This window comes from Moschus berezovskii, chromosome 2, assembly GCF_049115385.1.
Source record: "Moschus berezovskii isolate FMDL1 chromosome 2, NW_MosBer_1.0, whole genome shotgun sequence".
In the NCBI taxonomy this organism is placed as follows: domain Eukaryota; kingdom Metazoa; phylum Chordata; class Mammalia; order Artiodactyla; family Moschidae; genus Moschus; species Moschus berezovskii.
In genome coordinates, this window is record NC_142461.1 from 52,024,234 (window position 1) to 52,042,511 (window position 18,278).

At 36.4% G+C, this 18,278-nt stretch overlaps 1 protein-coding gene across 2 annotated transcripts in view; it reads left to right on the forward strand.

The window, feature by feature from the left end:
• The first annotated feature begins 293 nt into the window (after window positions 1–293).
• STK17B (serine/threonine kinase 17b) overlaps window positions 294–18,278 on the forward strand; it is a 30,453-nt gene continuing 12,468 nt past the window's right edge. Inside the window, exons 1-4 of one of the 2 annotated variants that reach the window (XM_055398019.2) lie at window positions 294–547; window positions 1,941–2,025; window positions 10,199–10,360; window positions 16,338–16,550. In XM_055398019.2, coding sequence (XP_055253994.1) covers window positions 10,239–10,360; window positions 16,338–16,550 — 335 coding nt within the window. In that variant the 5' untranslated portion in view covers window positions 294–547; window positions 1,941–2,025; window positions 10,199–10,238. The remainder of the gene's footprint in view (window positions 548–1,940; window positions 2,026–10,198; window positions 10,361–16,337; window positions 16,551–18,278) is intronic. The other variant, XM_055398017.2, reaches the window with a different exon arrangement.

An 18,278-nucleotide genomic window follows, 5' to 3' on the forward strand; every position in this document is an offset into this window, starting at 1 on the left:
ATGCACTCGGTTGGAGTTACAGCCGGTTGCGCGGTCAGGCTACCGCCCACCTCACTCCTCCCTCGCCGTAACTGCTGGAGCGCCCCACCTGCCGTGTAGCTCCGCCTAGCCTCCGACGGCCGGCGCCTGCCGCACCCCCTCACCGCTGAGCCCTGCCCCGCAGCACGCGCTGGAGGCCGGCGCCCCGCCCCGCCCGTCACGTGACAGCCCCGCCCTCCGCGCGCGCTCGGATTGGTTCTCGACACCGAGGGGGTGGGTTCTAGCCTACAGCCCTGCCCCGCAACGCGGCTGCAGTTTTCAAACCTCAACTGTACGCTCCCGTCACCGTCTTCGCCGCCGTAGTCGGGAGCCACCTCACTGGGGAGGTCAGGTCACAACTGTTGGCCGTTGTCCGGAAGGGTAAAAGTGGGTCCCGCCACGCTCGGAAGTACCCGGCACCTCAAGGGGCTAGAGCTGGAGAACGTGTCCTGTCGTGGCCACCTGCGTGGGGCGGGAGTGGAGCCCCCTTGGAGGGGGCAGCCCCGGGAGGACTGCTGCGGCCCGAGCGGTCAGTGTCTTCCGCCTCGCGCGTCCTCTTTCTACTGGGTTTGGCGGGTGGGCTCGGGGCTGCGACTCCAGACCCCTAAAGCAGCCCCCTTTACGGGTGGAACGGAGACCCAGAACGTGGGAGGGGTCTCGAGGAGGGATGCCGGCAGTGTGGGCGGATCCGGGGTCGGTTCAGACCTCCGGCCTGGGGAAGGTGGGCTCAGACACCGTCGTCCCAGGGTGGCCCGACTGCTCCGGACCCCCTTGCGTTCCGGCCGGAGTCCTGCTTCCCTGGTTCCTTTGGGTGCGGCGCTCGGGGCGGCGGCTGGACCTCCCAGTACCTTTCTCAGCCGGGTCCGTGTGTGCGTGCGTGTGTGTTTGTGTGTGTGTGGCCCGGTCTCTCCCCGGGTCGCATCCGGCGGGAGCCCCCTTCGCCACCGGCTCGCTCGCGCACTTTCCACGTCGCGTCGACGTGGTTCCTTCTGCTCCTACCCGAGTTCACAGCTGGGGTGTGGGGCCCGGGACGTGTTCACATCTGGACTCATGGACACGTCCTGCTCACAGCTGCCTTTCATCGGGAGAGTTTGTGCTCATCTTGTGGGACATTTTCAGTGACTACTTATGAACAGATTTTTTAAAGTCAGTGAATAGAGAAGTCGCGTTGCAGTTGTTTCCGTGATTTCCTGCGATCTGGCTTTATTTTGACACCGTGTAATACAACTGCGTGACGGCTACGGTTTTGACATTTACTCAACTCTTTGTTTTATGTAAGGAAAGCGCTTCATTTGAATTCCCTTAGAGACGAAGCTGAAAGAGATTGCGGGCGGCTAGTAGCTGATGTTAGTTCTTCCTCTGGCTGTGATGGGACAGAGGCCCTCCAACATCAATCTGCAAATTGAAATTAAGGAAAAGAAAACATTTTAAAGCCACATACTGATATAAGATTTCAATTATATTAGGTCTGTGTGTCACATTCGCTGATTGTTTCGCCAGCGTGTAATGTTTACATCTCTGGTACTGATACGCAGTGATGTGTGATACATTGATTGCCCTTTAAGGTTCTCAAGAGTTTGAGAATGTGTGCCCTGAGACAGCATGGTCTACTGAGATGGCTGGGCAAGTGGCAGCATATATAACCTGGCATTTTGAGCCTGGGCACACAATCTGATTAAAAGATGATAAACCTACTTTGTCATTGATTCACCACTAGTTTTATAGTAAATTGTCCAGAAGTAGTTTTCAGCAACTTCCAAAGTGTTTGTTTTACAAATATTAAACCACATGCCCATAAAATGGTGTGTGTTTGAAAAAGTTGGTCCACAGAAGCAGTGTCCTAGTTTAAAACTCCTCTTCTTTCCCTTTCATCCTCCTCTGAACAGATGTCCAGTTTTTAATTTTTTTTTCTGTTTTAATAGCTGAAGTTATTAATAGCTGCTTTATTCTTGAGGCACCTATCATTCATTTTACATCACTTTTCTAAAATATGGACTTGAAATTAAGGTGAGCTATATTTACGTGGCAATATATTCAAGTTTTAAAAGTAAAAATTGTGTTATCGAAGTCCTTTCATTTTTGTGTGTGGACAGAATAGTTGTAGATTCTCTTGGGCTCATTGAAAACTGAATTACTGGTTGGCTAAGATAGAATCCGGCTTCCCTCAGCTCAGTTGGTGGAGAATCTGCCTGCAATGCAGGAGACCCTGGTTCGATTGATTCCTGGGTAGGGAAGATCCCCTGGAAAAGGGATAGTCTGCTCACTCCAGTATTCTTGGGCTTCCCTTGTGGCTCAGCTGGTAAAGAATCTGCCCGCAGTGTGGGAGACCTGGGTTCTATCCCTCAGTTGGGAAGATCCCCTGGAGAAGGGGAAGGTGACCCACTCCAGGATCCTGGCCACAAAGAGTCAGATGCAACTGAGCAGCTTTCACTTAAGATAGAATCAGTTTTCAGGAAAGTTGAGACTTGACTAATTGATCACTGTCAAAGCTGAAGAAGATACAGGCATTTGATAGCGTATTTCCAATCAAACAATTCTATCTTTAAACTTGCACTGAGAATTTTTTTTTTTACTAATGTTAAGTAAACATTTAAATACGTTTTACATGCTTGGTTTTTGAAGCTGTTTGATAATTATAAGAGATTTCCTTGTCAAAATTTCGCTGTTTTTACTTAGAGACCTAATTTTAAATGCAGGAATCAAGGAAATCCATTGCTGACACTTTCACTGAATCCTAAAATTGTCTTACAATTGTGTGTACAATCGCAGTGCGTACTGGCAGCTAAGTAGGACAGTGCTACTAGATGTATTGCTTTTAAAGGATTTTGGGTTTTTTTTTTTTTTTAGGAATTCTTTCTGTTCCGTGGGTATTGGTTGTGTCAAAAACATTAACAACCATTTATGTACTTACTTTCCGCTTGTGAAAACTAAATGTTTTGGTTATTTTAGTTTTTTACAATTTTGATGACAAAATTCAGTGATTTTAAGTATTTTGTATTCTACGATAGACTTTTATCAAAGGATTTCTTTGACTATTTTCAGTTAACAAATGTGTGTAAGAATTAAGTTACCTGTTTTTATATAAATATGTTGTGACAAATGTAATTTTCAGGACATGCTTTGTGAACTTTTGATTTTTTTGATTTATCATTTTTCCCCAAAAATACATGTAACCTTGAACTTCAGGACCACTTGAAACATCTGAACTAGTGAGTTTCTTTTCATTTATATACAGCAGTGGTGTCCTAGACCCTTTGCAACTTCTTTAAAAGAGGGAATAGTTAATATTTTAAGCATTTAAACATTTTAATATTAACAGTGAAATGATAGTTTCATCTTTAATCTGAGTATCATATTTCATTTTGCATTGTAATACTTACTGAATAAACAGTACTTCAGAGATGCTGTAAGTAAACAGTACTTTATTTTACAATAGAAACTTAATTTTCCATCTGATGAATGAAAAGCACTGTATGTTTGTTGGCCCACTATATTTCCGTTCTCAACATCTTTCCATCCTGGTTCACGATTATAGGGTTTAACTCTCCTTCTGAAGGTGGAAGAGACAGCACCTGGCCTTACTGAAGTGACACAAAATCAGGTCTAAGGTCATTACCTGGGACTTTAGTCTTTGGATAGTGTTTACTAGACTGGTTAGACTAGAGTCAGTTAGCTGGCTTCTTGTTGTGATTTTTCAAAGGATTAAATTATTGGATTATACTTTCTATTCAATCTTTAAAAAAAAAAAAAAAAAACAATGAACCTGTTAGTAGAATACATAGAAGGAATGGTCTCTTCCGTGAAATTGAAAATCATCATCTTCCCTTTCCCTACACCAATACCTTTGCTTCTAATCAATGACTAATTAGAAATGGATCCTTCTGCCACACTAGTAGAAAGTTCTTTATTTTGATGAATTCTAAACAAATAAATCTCCAGTTCCTCTGTCTCATAGGGAAAACTTGGTAGCTGTAAATTCTCATGCAGAAAGAAAAAAAATTTTCCCCCTGTAATCTTGTGCCTTACTTTGCTTTCCATTGCTTTTCAGATTTCTTCATGAGGATCTTAATTTATCAGTCCTTTTGCAGGACAAGTATCTGGATTTCCTGATTGAAATAGCTCTTAAAATACTTATGTTCTTAGCTGAAGTAGGGGTATAATAACATGTGGCTACCTAGTCTGGAAAGATAGGTAAATGCAGAATAAATTATCTGTTGGTATTATATTAATAATTTTATCCATATTTCCAGACTTCATGGCTATCCTGTTTAAAACTGAAGTTCTCTGATAGCAATTTAAAATATTTCTTATTTTATTTAGCCAAATATTGAATTAAGCAGAGATTAGCTGCATTTGAAGCCCCAATATTATAATTTCAAGATGGATCTCAAATTCTGCTAAACCCTCGAAGACATGAGATGTACCTAAAAATTCTTCTTGCTGTATCTCTTAATTCTTAAGAAATATTAAGTTAATATTAACTTAATATTCAATATTAAGTTCAGCTCATCAGACATTTTTAAAAATTCCTACCAGGTGCCAGACACCATGCGGGGAGTTTAGGCATGAAAGCAAATGGTTGCTATCCTTTAGACACTAAATATAACTGCAGTCTAACATGTTACATGTTGAGGTAAAGAGGTATGTCAAGGGTCCTCCTGTTTGAAGCATAAAGGACAGGCATTAAAGACAACCTGTGGGTTTTAGGCAAAGCTTCCTGGGGGAGATGACATTTTTTGTTGAGGTAAGAAGATTAAATAAAAAGTTAACCATTTAAGGAAAGGTAGAAAGGATGTTCAGACAGAGAAGTGTAACAGAGATGTGGAGGCAAAATATGAGATACAAGTGTGGCAGGAAATGAAGCTGGCCACGAAGGGTTTTGTGTGTCTCGGTGTAAGGGCTTGAACTAGGTACCAGGGAGCTAATGCAGGGATCAAAGGAGACAATTTAATTTTCTAGATGTTTTTATTTATTGTCATATGATGTGTTAGATTTTATGAAAACATTTTTATAAGATAACTTTGAGGTGAATATCATGATGAGCATTTAAAAATAGAGCTATTTAGAGGTTTATGAGGTTTTTTTTTTTTTTGTCTTACTATTGATCACATCATATTTGCTTTCTTCTAGTAAACTTAGGTCCAGATCAAGCCTAATGTTTTCTCTCTTCCTTCCTTCATTGATCCCATCTGAATTCTTGTTGTAATTATTGTAATGAGAGTTAATGAAGAAAAAAATCTCTGCAAATAAACTTGAGATTCCATTATACCTGCCTGTACTGTGCAATTGGAAGCTTTATTGTATCTTGCCTTCTTCTATTATTCTCTTACTGTTTTTAGTGCCTGATTATGTCTATAACTGTGTACCTGCTCACACATACACACATACACATTTTGCCTACTAGGTCCCTTGAGATTTTTTTTTTTTTTTAGTGTAGCCTAATAAAGTGTTATGGGCTTCCAATGTGGCTCTAGTGGTAAAGAACCCACCTGCTAATGCAGGAGACGTAAGAACTAGGAGTTTGATTCCCGAGTCAGGAGGATCCCCTGGAGGAGGGCATGACAGCTCTCTCCAGTATCCTTGCCTGGAGAATCCCATGGACAGAAGAGCCTGGTGGCCTACAGTCTATAGGGTCGCAAAGAGTCGGACATGACTGAAACAACTTAGCACACATGCACGGAGTAAAGTTCTTTAAAGTGATACGTTGGTAATTTGGGCTTCCCTGGTGGCTCAGCAGAAAATAAAGAATCTGCCTGCAATGCTGGAGACACCAGTTCAATCCATGGGTTGGGAAGATCCATTGGAGAAGGGAATGGCTACCTACTCCAGTATTCTTGCTTGGAGAATTCCATGGATAGAGGAGCTTTGCAGGCTACAGTCCATGGGGTCACAAAGAATTGGACACAACTGAATAACTAGCACAGATTATTGGTAATTTAGAATCGATTATAGGTCTGTGAATTAATGGTAGAAAGCAAGAAAAGGTTGGTGATTGCTTGTTGGAGTTAAAGAGAATTTGGTGAGAAATTTAGGAGGATGCAAGGAAAGACAGAAAATTAACTGATAACCTTCATGTACCCAAGAATTAAATCTTACGTAAAGGGTAGCATGGTGTTTGTGGAGGGATTGGTGGACAAAGGTGACATTCTTGCTCTGTTATATACAAAATTGGCCAAAGGATAGGAAATAGAAAAAATCTATTCTGTGGCAGCTGGTGCAAGTGCTGTAAATAGGAGGAACATACACTTAGGGCATGCTGTATAGATCCCTAAAGCGGTTTGTAATATAGGTGTATTAGCAGTCTGTAGGTAAGTTTAAAGTCTAACCTTCAGAAATGTGTTTTTCCTTTTTTCTGGGACGTAGCTTGTGTTTCCAGCATGTTCAGAGCCAGAGTGAAATGTAACACAATTCAAAAAATGATTTTTGTATCAGCATGTATTTTAAAAACTGCTGATTGTCCAGCACTGCTTACAGCTGCATTTGTAGCCATACAAATATACAAATATATATAGGCCATTCATCCATTGTGATGACCAACAGTACGTGTGAGGGGAAAAATTTGTTAGGGTAAAAGACTAAGCATACACCAATGTCTAGTATTAGGAAATGCTATTAAGTAGCTTGATTATTAGGCCATGTTTATATTATCACGATTTATTCCAGTCCAAAAAAACACTAGGTTTTATTTTCCTTCTAATAACTAAATAGGTATTATAAAACTTAATACCTGTTAGTATAATATTTATATATCACACTTTGGATTTTTTTAGAGGGATCCTGAGTTGAATTTGAATTTTCACAAGTAATATAATAATAAAGGCATGTATCTTAAGGTTACAAATTATTATTTATTATATAGAACTTTGACATTAATTCAGAATTTATAAAATTGTTTTTTTCTGGGTGGTATTAAACAGGGTATTGATTCTTGCTTAGTATTTACCCTAAATGCATGTATGGTCTTTGCATAAGAATGGACCTGTTACTTGCATAATGAACACCATCTGCTCTAAATAAATGCAGAGAAAACACTGAGACCTTAAAAAAATCTGAGCAATAATGGCTCATGTACTTTCAGTCAAGTAAACCCTTAATGTGTAAAGAGATATGTTTTACTGTTGCACATGGGTTAGTTTCTGCATTTCAAGTCTAGTCATATATATTCACAGCCATCTTAGCCAAAGGCATTTGTTAATTTTTTGGCTATGCTAGCTTGATATAGATAACTTAAACAAAGGAGAGTATAAACACTGCCATAACTTCACAATCCAAAGATAACCACTGTTAGTATATTGTCATAGTTTCCTGTATTTTCATCTATTTGCTTTTATATTTAAAAATATTATTTAAAACATATGTGAAAATTATATATAACAAACGTATATACTTATAAAAAAATTAACATACTGTAAAGTTTTGTCTTCCTTTTCTCATTATATGAGTTAAAATATTTGAAAGCACAATTTTTATTTTATGTATGTAATATCCTGTTATTTAGGTATATTTAACCATTTCCTTCTTGTTAAACTTTGGGATGCATTCACTCTGAAAGCTTTTTGGCTTTTTTCCACTATTATAAATCATGCTTCATTAAGCATGTCTTTGACAACATCTAAGATTCACATTGATTCTTTTGAAACTTGAGAACAGAAAATAATTATAAAATATATCTGTTTTACTAGATTCTTATCATAGGTTGCTTTTTAGCTGATGTATTACAGCATAAGATAAACATCTTAGATTCTAGAATCTAGATGAGGTGAACATCTTAGAATCAAGAGCCTATACTCTGTCTTTATGGGTAAATATGTGTTCTTGTGCTCATGATTCCTAAGGCCTGATGTGGAACAGTGTTGGGAATGTAGCCCAATTTGTATCTTTGATACAGGTATATCCCTTCATCCTGTACATATGCTAATAACATAAATATGATCATAAGCATACAAATCTATAGACTTTTAAATTTAGGGAAAAAATCTTAAAGCCCAAGAATGACCTGAAGAAAAAAAGACTAAGCATAGAAATTGGTAACCATATTGATTTTTCAGAGAGGAATATGTGAACGGTGAAACTGAGTGCCATCAGAACTAAAGTATATAAATAGTTCACCAGAACAGAATAAAAAAGACAAATTTTAAGAACTAGTTTAAGCTAACTTGGGGTGAGAGTTTTGTATATGGAAATAGGGTACAGCTCTTCAACAGTGGCAGGGACTGTCACTGGAGATCTTTAGAGAGTACTAACAGTATTTGTTTATTGAACTCCATGATGTGCTTTCACGACTAGCACTGTACCAGTGTCGTTCTTCATGAGTTTGTATTTTAATTTTTAGTATTTAGAGCACTGCAAGATACATTCTATGATTCATCCATACTTTAGGGGCAGCAGAATTGCAGCTTTCCTTGCTAGTAATCAGGAGAAATGCAAAGTAAATCACAAAACTGTCTGAATGGGACATATGTTGGCAAGGAAATGATAAGCTCTCCGACCCAGGGCTAGCGGAATGAAAAGAAGGGACCAACTCTGTCTGTGATTAATTATTTATTTTTAATTTGAACAAAATAATAAGATTGAAACCCCTGTTTGTTATATTTGTATCCCTCCAACACATTTGAAATACTACTTTCTTTCTTTTTAAAAGTAGCTGTATTACTTTGCTAGGCTGCCGTAACAAAGTACTGTAGATTGGGTGACTTAAGCAACTGAAATTAATTTTCTTACAATTCTGGAGAATAGAATTTTGAGATCTAAGTGTCAGCAGGCTTGGCTTCTCTGAGGCCTTTCTCTGGCTTGTGAATGACCTTCTCCCTGTGTCTTTATCTGGTCTTCCCCTGTGTGTTTCTGTATCCTAATCACATTTTTTTAATGAAAATACTTGACTTGGCGTATTGCTTTAAGGCCCACCCTAATGGCCTCAATTTAATTACACATTTAATGGCCCTTTCTTCTAATATAGTCAGTTTCTGAGGTACTAGGGGATTAGGACTTTAAGGTAGGAATTTTGAAGGGAGGGACATAACTCAGCTCAGAACAGCAGCAAAGGTAAATGCCTCATAACTGGTATGATGGATAAATGGGATTCAGACTTAGATGTGGTTCAGTCCAAATGTTATTTTCAGAATGGTACTCTGCTAATTTTGGAACACTAGAAATGTACCTCAAAACTCGTTAGGTCTTTGTTTTTCCAAAAGCCAAGAGAAAAAAAATGCTGACTTAAAAATAAAACCAAGGAAATATGGAAACTGAAAACACTCCCCTCTAATCACACTGTTCACTTGCTAAGTTGAATATAGGTGGCATTTGAATATAGGAAGGTATAGAACATGTCAAGTAGGAAATAAATGGAGGAAAATTGAGACAGAGAAGGAAAAAAGCTTAGGGATTCTTGTAAGAGTATGCTAGAAGAATAATACTGGATCTTCTGATAGGCATAACAGAAGGAAGTATCTAAAAATATGTAGTCTGTCATTATATGAGTTCAATTAATGTGAAATAGTAGTTTTAATATTAAAATTGAACACTTGTAAATATTATAAAAGTTCCAGACAAATATGAGCTTCAGATATAGATTAGAACTCCAGAATAGGGCTTTATGTGTAGTTGCTCACTCATCCGACAAAATTATAGAGCTCTTCATACATAGCAGGCTCTGTGCTGGGTTCTGAATCTAAGGGCCATGAAACAAGTCTATTTGAAACAAGTCTATTTCTTTTAGTGACTCAGATGTCAGTAATATAACTCACAACATGTGAATTTACCATTATTTTTGTTTGCCCATGTAAAATAAATTTAAAATGAATAATTTTCTATGTTAAATTATCTTGTTATGTGAAGATACAACTTTAAAGAGTCAAAGTTTTAAAGTGAAATTGATTATATTACAATTTTAACTTTTTAAAAGAATTTGGTAGGTCTTACAGGCATTTTATTCTGAAATGAAATTAAGTAACTTAGTTCAAGTACCATAGGTGATACCAATTTATGTGTCTGCTCTTTTTCTTCTTTTTGGGTAGAATATGCTTTTAAATTTTCTTCCGTCTTCTTCTTTTTTTTTTTTTTGGTTGTACCTTATGGCTATATTTGGAGCTGTACAGTATAACGCATATCCTGTCTGAGATAACATCTTTTTTTTCTTAATTGCATATCAGTTATACCCTGCATCTTCTCTTTTTTTAAATAGATAAAAATAAGTGACTGAAGAAGCCTATCTTGGAGTCATCATGTTGAGGAGAAGATTTGATTGCCGAAGTATTTCAGGCATGCTAACTACCACTCCTCAAACTCCAATTAAAGTGGAAAACTTTAATAATTTTTATACACTTACATCTAAAGAACTGGGAAGGTAAGGAAACTTTTGATGTGTGTGTATTTAAAGATCATGGGGTTTCTTTGTCTGTACTTTTATAAAACTCACTTGATTATTATTTAGCAATGATTAGAAAGAAAAGTCCTCATCTCTGCTGATACTGTACAGGGATCTAGTCTTAAGTGACCTGGAAATCAAATCCATGGAGGGTTAGTGAGCATGTATGATATATCACACCTTGCTTCGTAGCCCATGGTGGGAAGTCAGGGCTCTTACTTGAGTCTGTCCAAGGAAAGGCAGCTTAGCATAGTGGACTGTCACATCCAAATTTGGGGTTAGCCATTTGCTATTTGATCTCAAATTACTGTACCTCTCAGTTCTGTAGTTTTCTCCTCTGAGAAGTGGGGATGCAGGTAATCGTATATATTTTATATGGTTGTTGTGAGTCTTAAACAAGTTAATATTTATAAAATATTTAGTAGAATGCTATAAAGTTTTTGTTGAATAGCTTTTCTAATTCTTAGAATATTGTGCTGGCCTAAAAAAATGCGCAGATTCTCCTCCTTCTCTTTTCTAAACAAAATGAATTAATTCATATTTGATAGTATAATTCCATATGACAAACAATGCATGTTCTGTAAGTAAAACCTGTATTTATTTACACTGATACTGATCCATTTTGGTTTAACGAAGGTATAAATTCCTTCAGGCCGAGGAGTGACCTGAGATTATGAGACCTAAATTTAACACTACTGTATGAATATATATGAAAATTACAAAAGATATACTAAATAATTTGTAATGTATTCAGTATTTTGAGCTTTAAATTTAAACACTTAACAAAGGGAGGATGGTGATCATTTTCTGTCTTTAGTTTGATTTTTATGTTAAAATAGTAAAGCCCATGTTTGTGTTGATGGATGCATAGTAAAATAGTATGAATGATTTTTTGTCTTTGATAGTCTCAGTGTGAAAACAAAAAATGACTGAAACATGCCAAATAATTCTGTTTTGGTGGTCTTTAATGTCAAAGATGAAGGCAAGTCCTGGCTTTTTCACTTGTCAGATATTGGGAGCAGTCTTTCTTTTACAAAATAAGGGTGATAATATCTATGTCATTAGCTGCTGCTACTGCTGCTGCTGCTAAGTCACTTCAGTCGTGTCCAACTCTGTGTGACCCCATGACGGAAGCCCACCAGGCTCCCCTGTCCCTGGGATTCTCCAGGCAAGAACACTGGAGTGGACTAAGAACTAAATATGAAAGCATATTTATTTCATAATTCCAGGCATATTTATTTATTTAATTTTGTTTGCAAAATATTTGGGCCTTTTAATGGTTTATGAAAAGATATAGTTTTTAAAACCTTTCAGGGTATTTTCAAGAAATAGTTTAGTTCTAAGTCTGTAATTATTTCTTTTTGCATTATACAGGAAAGAGTAAGTGTTCTTTAGTTGACTGTGTCTCATTACTCATTAAATAGTCATAGAGTCTTTGCTTTGGAAGAACTAAAATGGTCAGTGGCCTTCTAATATAATTTTTTATGCAGTGCAGCAATTTTTCCTGACAAGTTTTTTATCCAGCCTCGATTTGAATGTCTCAGGAATAGGGAACTCACTTCCTCAGAATATGTCTGTTTCATTTTGTGGGCACTTAGACACAGAATTCTGTTTTCTGCTAATCTCTACCTTATACATAGTTCCCCTTTTGTAGCTGCATTTAATATCCATGTAAAAATCCTTTAGAGATTTGAATGTAGCTAAACATTGCCAGTTTCCTTAGATGGTCATCTTATGACCTGATTTCCAAACAGTGTTCCTTGATCCATGTATCCTCTTCTGGATCACTTTGTAGCTTTTTATCCTCAGTTCAGTTCAGTTCAGTTCAGTCCAGTCGCTCAGTTGTGTCCGACTCTCATGAATCACAGCACGCCAGGCCTCCCTGTCCATCACCAGCTCCCGGAGTACACTCAAACTCATGTCCACAGAGTCGGTGATGCCATCCAGCCATCTCATTCTCCGTCGTCCCCTTCTCCTCCCACCCCCAACCTTTCCCAGCATCAGAGTGTCTTTATTAAAGTGAAACAGTCTAGAATGGATGCAATATTGTTAATATCTTACCATCCAGAATACAATAAAACTTTATTGAGATAGCCTGTGTGGGAGCTAGACTGGTTTTTTTTCTTCGATGGTTTTGGAGAACATAAACTTTGGAAACAGTGTTAATAATTTGAAATTGTTTTGTAAATGGGGTGCCATCATAAATCACAATCATTAACTTGGCTCAGTTTATAACATTTTAGAGCAAAAACTCATGATAAACTCTGATGAAAACAAATTCAGATTCCTAATATTTCATCTTTTAATAACTTCATGAAAGAGACCTTTTTTCTTTTAGTTGATATGGCCTAATGAGTCAACTCGTAAATATTGATATGTCTCATAAATAAACCTTATAAATTGAAGTCATGACCTTTCATCTGCCATGAACTTGCTTTAAATTCTTTAAATATTTTACCAATTTTGATATTATCCCACATTTTTACAAAGTGAAAATTAGGATCGTAATCTTGTTTCTTCTGAGGCTTATACATTTTGAAACATACAAACATAATTACTCTAGCATGTGATGATTACAAAATTATCTTCATAAATCAGTTTTTAAATTAATATTAAGATGTTTAATGTTTTAGAATTTTTCTTTAAACAAACTAGAATAAGATATGTAAAAGTTAGCAGTTAATTTTTGACTGTTCTCAAAAAACTGCATTGTTCCTGTTTTTTAACATGTTGGGTAAGTTTTTTCCACCCCTCCCCCAACTGAATCAAGGTTTCATAGGACTTCTTGTGGTTAGAAGGGAGAGGCAGATGCCGAAATAAATGTCAGCTTCTTTTGTGGCTTACCCTCCCCCCTCCTTTCACATTTTATTGTCTGTTCTAGAATGTAGAAGGGTAACTAACTACACCTTTTAGCTGCTGGGAAATCTAGTTTGCCTTGCCCTTTTAGGTTATGCATTAAGTACTATTGTTAAGAGTTTTAAATTTTCCTAAATGTTTCTGTTAAATTTCGTATAGGGACATTATGTGTTAAGTATTATTTTATGTGTATGCTTAGACTCTCAGTCGTGTCCGACTCTGTGCAACACCATGGACTGTAGCCCGACTGCAACACCATGGACTGTAGCCCACCAGGCTCCCCTGTCCATGGGATTCTCCAGGCAAGAATACTGGAGCGAGTTTCCATTTCCTTCTCCAGGGGATCTTCCTGACCCAGGGATGGAACCCATGTCTTACATCTCCTGCATTGGCAGGCAGATATTTTACCACTAGCATCACCTTATTTTGGATACTCTTAAATGACAATTAGCATTTTAGAATGGAAAACAAATACTTGGTTTTTCCCCCTAAGTCATCTGATAATTATGGTAAAAATATTTAAAGATCCTCTGGAGAAGAGAATGGCTACCCACTCTAGTATTCTTGCCTGGAGAATTCCATGGACAAAGGAGCCTGGTGGGTTACAGTCCATGGGATCACAGAGTGTCAGACACGACAGCGATTGACACACATAAATGTGTGTAAAATTTTGAGTTTCAAAAAAGGTTTAAAAATGTAAATACTTTAAGTACAGTATGCAGAATAGCACAATGTATGGTACTGTATTAGGTCCATAACTCTTGCATTCATTCAGCAGATATTTCAGTTTCTATTATGTGTTAGTGAAGTATAGATTTTGATTAATAATTAGGACAGATAGGGTTTCTGTCCCTCATAAGGCTTTTACTTAGCGATAAACATTGGCAAATAAGTAATTACCAATATTGTTTGGTCATCTTTGCTCTGCATTAACAATTACTATTCTTGTAAGCCTCATGAGAATACCTGAAACAGTTAAAGTGTTAGTATTTAATTTTGCTCTTTGTTTCTGAGAGAATTCTGGCTTGTAGATATAATTATAAAATTACAGCAGAACTTAATTGTTACAGCTGGTGCTGTAAACTTTTTCAGATGGACAGAGTTCTTGGCTAACTAGCTTCTGTTTCCTAAGTTTTACAAGATGAATTTCTTCATAAAACTTAAAATTTCCTTTTTGTTTTAGACAAATTTTCACTTCTGAATCTAAATAAGAATTGGCAGAAGTGAATCTACTTCTTTTAAAAAAAAAACTATCTTGAAGGAATTGTTTTGTAGACGTTAGAATAGAAAGCTAGGATTTCACATCCCGCAATTTAAGTCATGGCAGTCTATTTCCATATATGACCTTTCATGAGTCATTTAATCTTGGTCTGACTCAATTTATCCAGTATAAAATCTGTAGACATGGACACTTTGAATATAAAACAAAGGGACTGATTGACTTTTTCTGTGAGCTCATTGAAATGCTTTGATTTGTATTCCTTTTGCATATGGTGAGAAAATACAAATTAAACATTCTAAACTCTTAAATGAAAAGTTCTATCAAAAAATAAGTTTATGCATGCAAATTTTCTGAGTTGGTATTTATTGTGATATATGTAAAAGAATCAAATTATAGCTTGACCACTTTCTTAAAATTTTTTTTACATTAGTAGCTGTACCTTTTCATCTTGATTTCCTGTCAGTGCTTTTCATTGGCACCAATTTTGAGGAAATTGAGAATATAAAGAGTAGGGATCTTTGTCATCCTGCCCTTGACAATAGTAAGTAAAAATGCATAAGCAATTTATTCTGTCCCTGCCTTCTACCCCAAATCCAATGTATGGTTTTTATTTATACCTGATTTGTTGGTATTCAGTGAGTCATTTGAGCCTTAGGATAGAGGTTCTTAATTTTAGAACACATGAACCAGGCTTAGGAAGTTTATGGATAGTCTTTGAAATCTAAAAACCCTCTGGAATTGTATGTAAAACTTTCTTTTTAAAAGCCTGTGTACATTTTCTGTGTAGGCAGTCAATAATTTTTATTAGTTTTTTAAAACAATCTGACTCAAAATAGCTTGAGTCTTTGGGAAACTAGATTTGGGGAAACTGTAGGCTTAGAATACACAGGCTTCCTTTGTGGTCAGCTAGTAAAGAATCTGCCTGCAATGTGGGAGTCCTGAGTTTGATCCCTGGGTTGGGAAGATCCCCTGGAGAAGGGAAGGCTACCCATTCCAGTATTCGGGCCTAGAATTCCATGGCCTGTGTGTAGTCCATGGGGTCTCAAAGAGTCAGACACTACTGAGCGACTTTCACAATCTTTACTTTAGAATACATAGGTTTGCCAGAGTCTTTCAAAAATTGGCTGAAATGTTGAGCACTGCTATTAGATAGAGCTAAAACATGTTTATTCCTAAAACAATAAACATGACTTTAATAATGTGTTTGTACATAGCTTTTGATAACCATGAATTTTCTTAGTTAATCATGAAGTGTCTTTGGATACTTTCCATAGGACATGTATACTTTTGATATCTGTTACAAGCTTTGTGGACTACTGAGCAATACTAACAGATACTCTGGTAAAACAACTGACAAATTGTGATAGAAAGCTTCAAAGGTTGTCAAAAGTGATGTTGAAAGGCAAAATGTTTACAGTAATAGAAGTAAATAAGATGAATACCCATTTTTGCATTTAATTTTTTCATTTGAAGGAAAGCTAAAATTTTTAGCAGAGGGGAGTAGACCAAGATACATATTTTCTCTGGAGTCTGCCAGACAGAATACTATTTACTCTATAGGATTGTTATCATACTTAAACAAAATAATTCATGTCAGGAGTATGGCATGGAGTTGGTGGGCAAATGAGATCTCTCCCTACAATGGTGATGTATCATGTTAATGATATGATGGTGAAGAATAAATATAATTATGTCTTATGTTACATTTGCCATTTGTATTTTTGTGTGATGATACTATAAATTTTATAAAAGTACATGTAGTATTTGATTAGATTAAAAGAGCAAGGGTAAATTCCTAATGGCATGGATGTTTGAAGGATTGATAAAGTTAGAACAGTATCTGTGTTATACTAACTTTTGTTCTTACTTTTTCCCCAGAGGAAAATTTGCTGTAGTTAGACAGTGTATATCAAAATCTACTGGACAAGAATATGCTGCAAAGTTTCTGAAAAAGAGAAGAAGGGGACAGGACTGTCGAGCAGAGATTCTACATGAAATTGCAGTACTTGAATTGGCAAAATCTTGTCCCCATGTGATTAATCTTCATGAAGTCTATGAAAATACAAGTGAAATCATTTTGATATTGGAATAGTAAGTATACTCTTTAAAAAATTGAAGTTAAGTTTATAGTACCTACTTGAATTGGTGGGTAAGGTTGCTTGAAATGTCAAGAACAAAAATGATAAAAGTATAACAAGAACTTGTAAAGATTCCTGTTAATAAAATATTAGAGGAACATAGTATATATTCATATATTTTCAGAAAACTTATAATGTGTAGCCTCACACAGATACCCCAAAATGAATTAAACAGCATTCAGTAAACAAATGACAATACAGTGTTTATAGAGAGTAGTGAAATTGAGTATACTTTCATTGCCAGTGGCACAGAAAATAGAAGTTTTCTGCACAACAGTATGATGGGCAGATAGGATTGAAATAATTTGTATATTCATTTGAAAAGCATATCCAGTGAAGTTACCCAAGGTGAATAAAAAGGTAACCTTGCATGAATGAAAGGTAAACCATGTAGTTTGATTTTAATCTTCATCATGTTAACTTTATTGTGTTATGGGAGTTTTTTAAATGATATTCTTGACTTCCTTACTAATTTCTAAACTGTGCTTTAGAAAGCTGTAAAAGACAAATGGAGATGTATGTAGTATATAGTACATAGATTTATGTGACAGTGTAACTGTACTAAAGTACTATTATCACATCCACTCACAGATGCACAACGTATATACGAGCACATAAGCAAAAAAACATAAATACTCCAAATTTCTGAATTTCTTAGTTGAGTTCCTTCAAGGGGCAAACTCTTCAATAGAGAGGAAGGGTAGAAATAGATATCTGAGTTTACCTTTCAGGACAATAATGATATAAGTGGCTTCTCTGATTACAGAGATATTTTTTCTTCTCTGTAGTCACTGGTCTGGGTGCCTTGTTTTAACAAAGGGTCTGTTAGTCTGCTGCTCCTCACTGCTTTCCATTTATGCTTCCAGTTTCTGCTAACTTCTGCTTCTTGTGTTATCACTTCTTCTCCTCCTTTTAACTCCTCTTCATTTTCTGTTTACCATAGCTTCATCTTTGGAAAGCTATGGTAAATTATGGTAAAGAGCTTTCCTTCTTTTGTGGGAAAAATGGCAGTCCTACAGAAGACACTGGTCAGCTGGTCAACCTAAGAGGTAGAGACAGTATGATTGGCTGACAGTCACAGTGTTTGTTTGATCTCGTTACTGAAATAAACAAACCCAAAACCCTTAGGATGCTTTTCCTGGTATAAAAGTAACATCTATTTATTGTGTTAAATTTAGAATGTATAGAAAATAGAAATCATTTGTAAACAGTGGTTACTTTTATGACATATTCCTCTATTTTGAAATTATTTTGTTTTTCTATGTATGTACACTTTCAGAAACAAAATTGTGATCTATTAAGTGTATGGTATTATAATCCTTTTTTCCCACTTAAGAATATGTTGTGTGCATTTCTATATATATAGACAGATAATACAGTGTTTCTAAAAATGAATTTTAATTTAGAAAAGACTTTTAAAGTTGACTTCATAATCAGAGTTTAACAAACAGCCCCCAAATTCAGAAAGGCTGGATGTTGGCTAGATTTGGAATTAATATTTGTTGACTCATTATAATAATAGCTAATATTTATTGATTATTTACTGTGTGTCGGACACTGTATTAAATACTATAGGTGATCTGCTTTGATCCTTATAACATCTGTTGTACTCAGTACTTTATGTGACTTATCTGATTTAATTCTTACAGCAAGCCAGTGAAGTTAGAGCTGTCATTTTTTG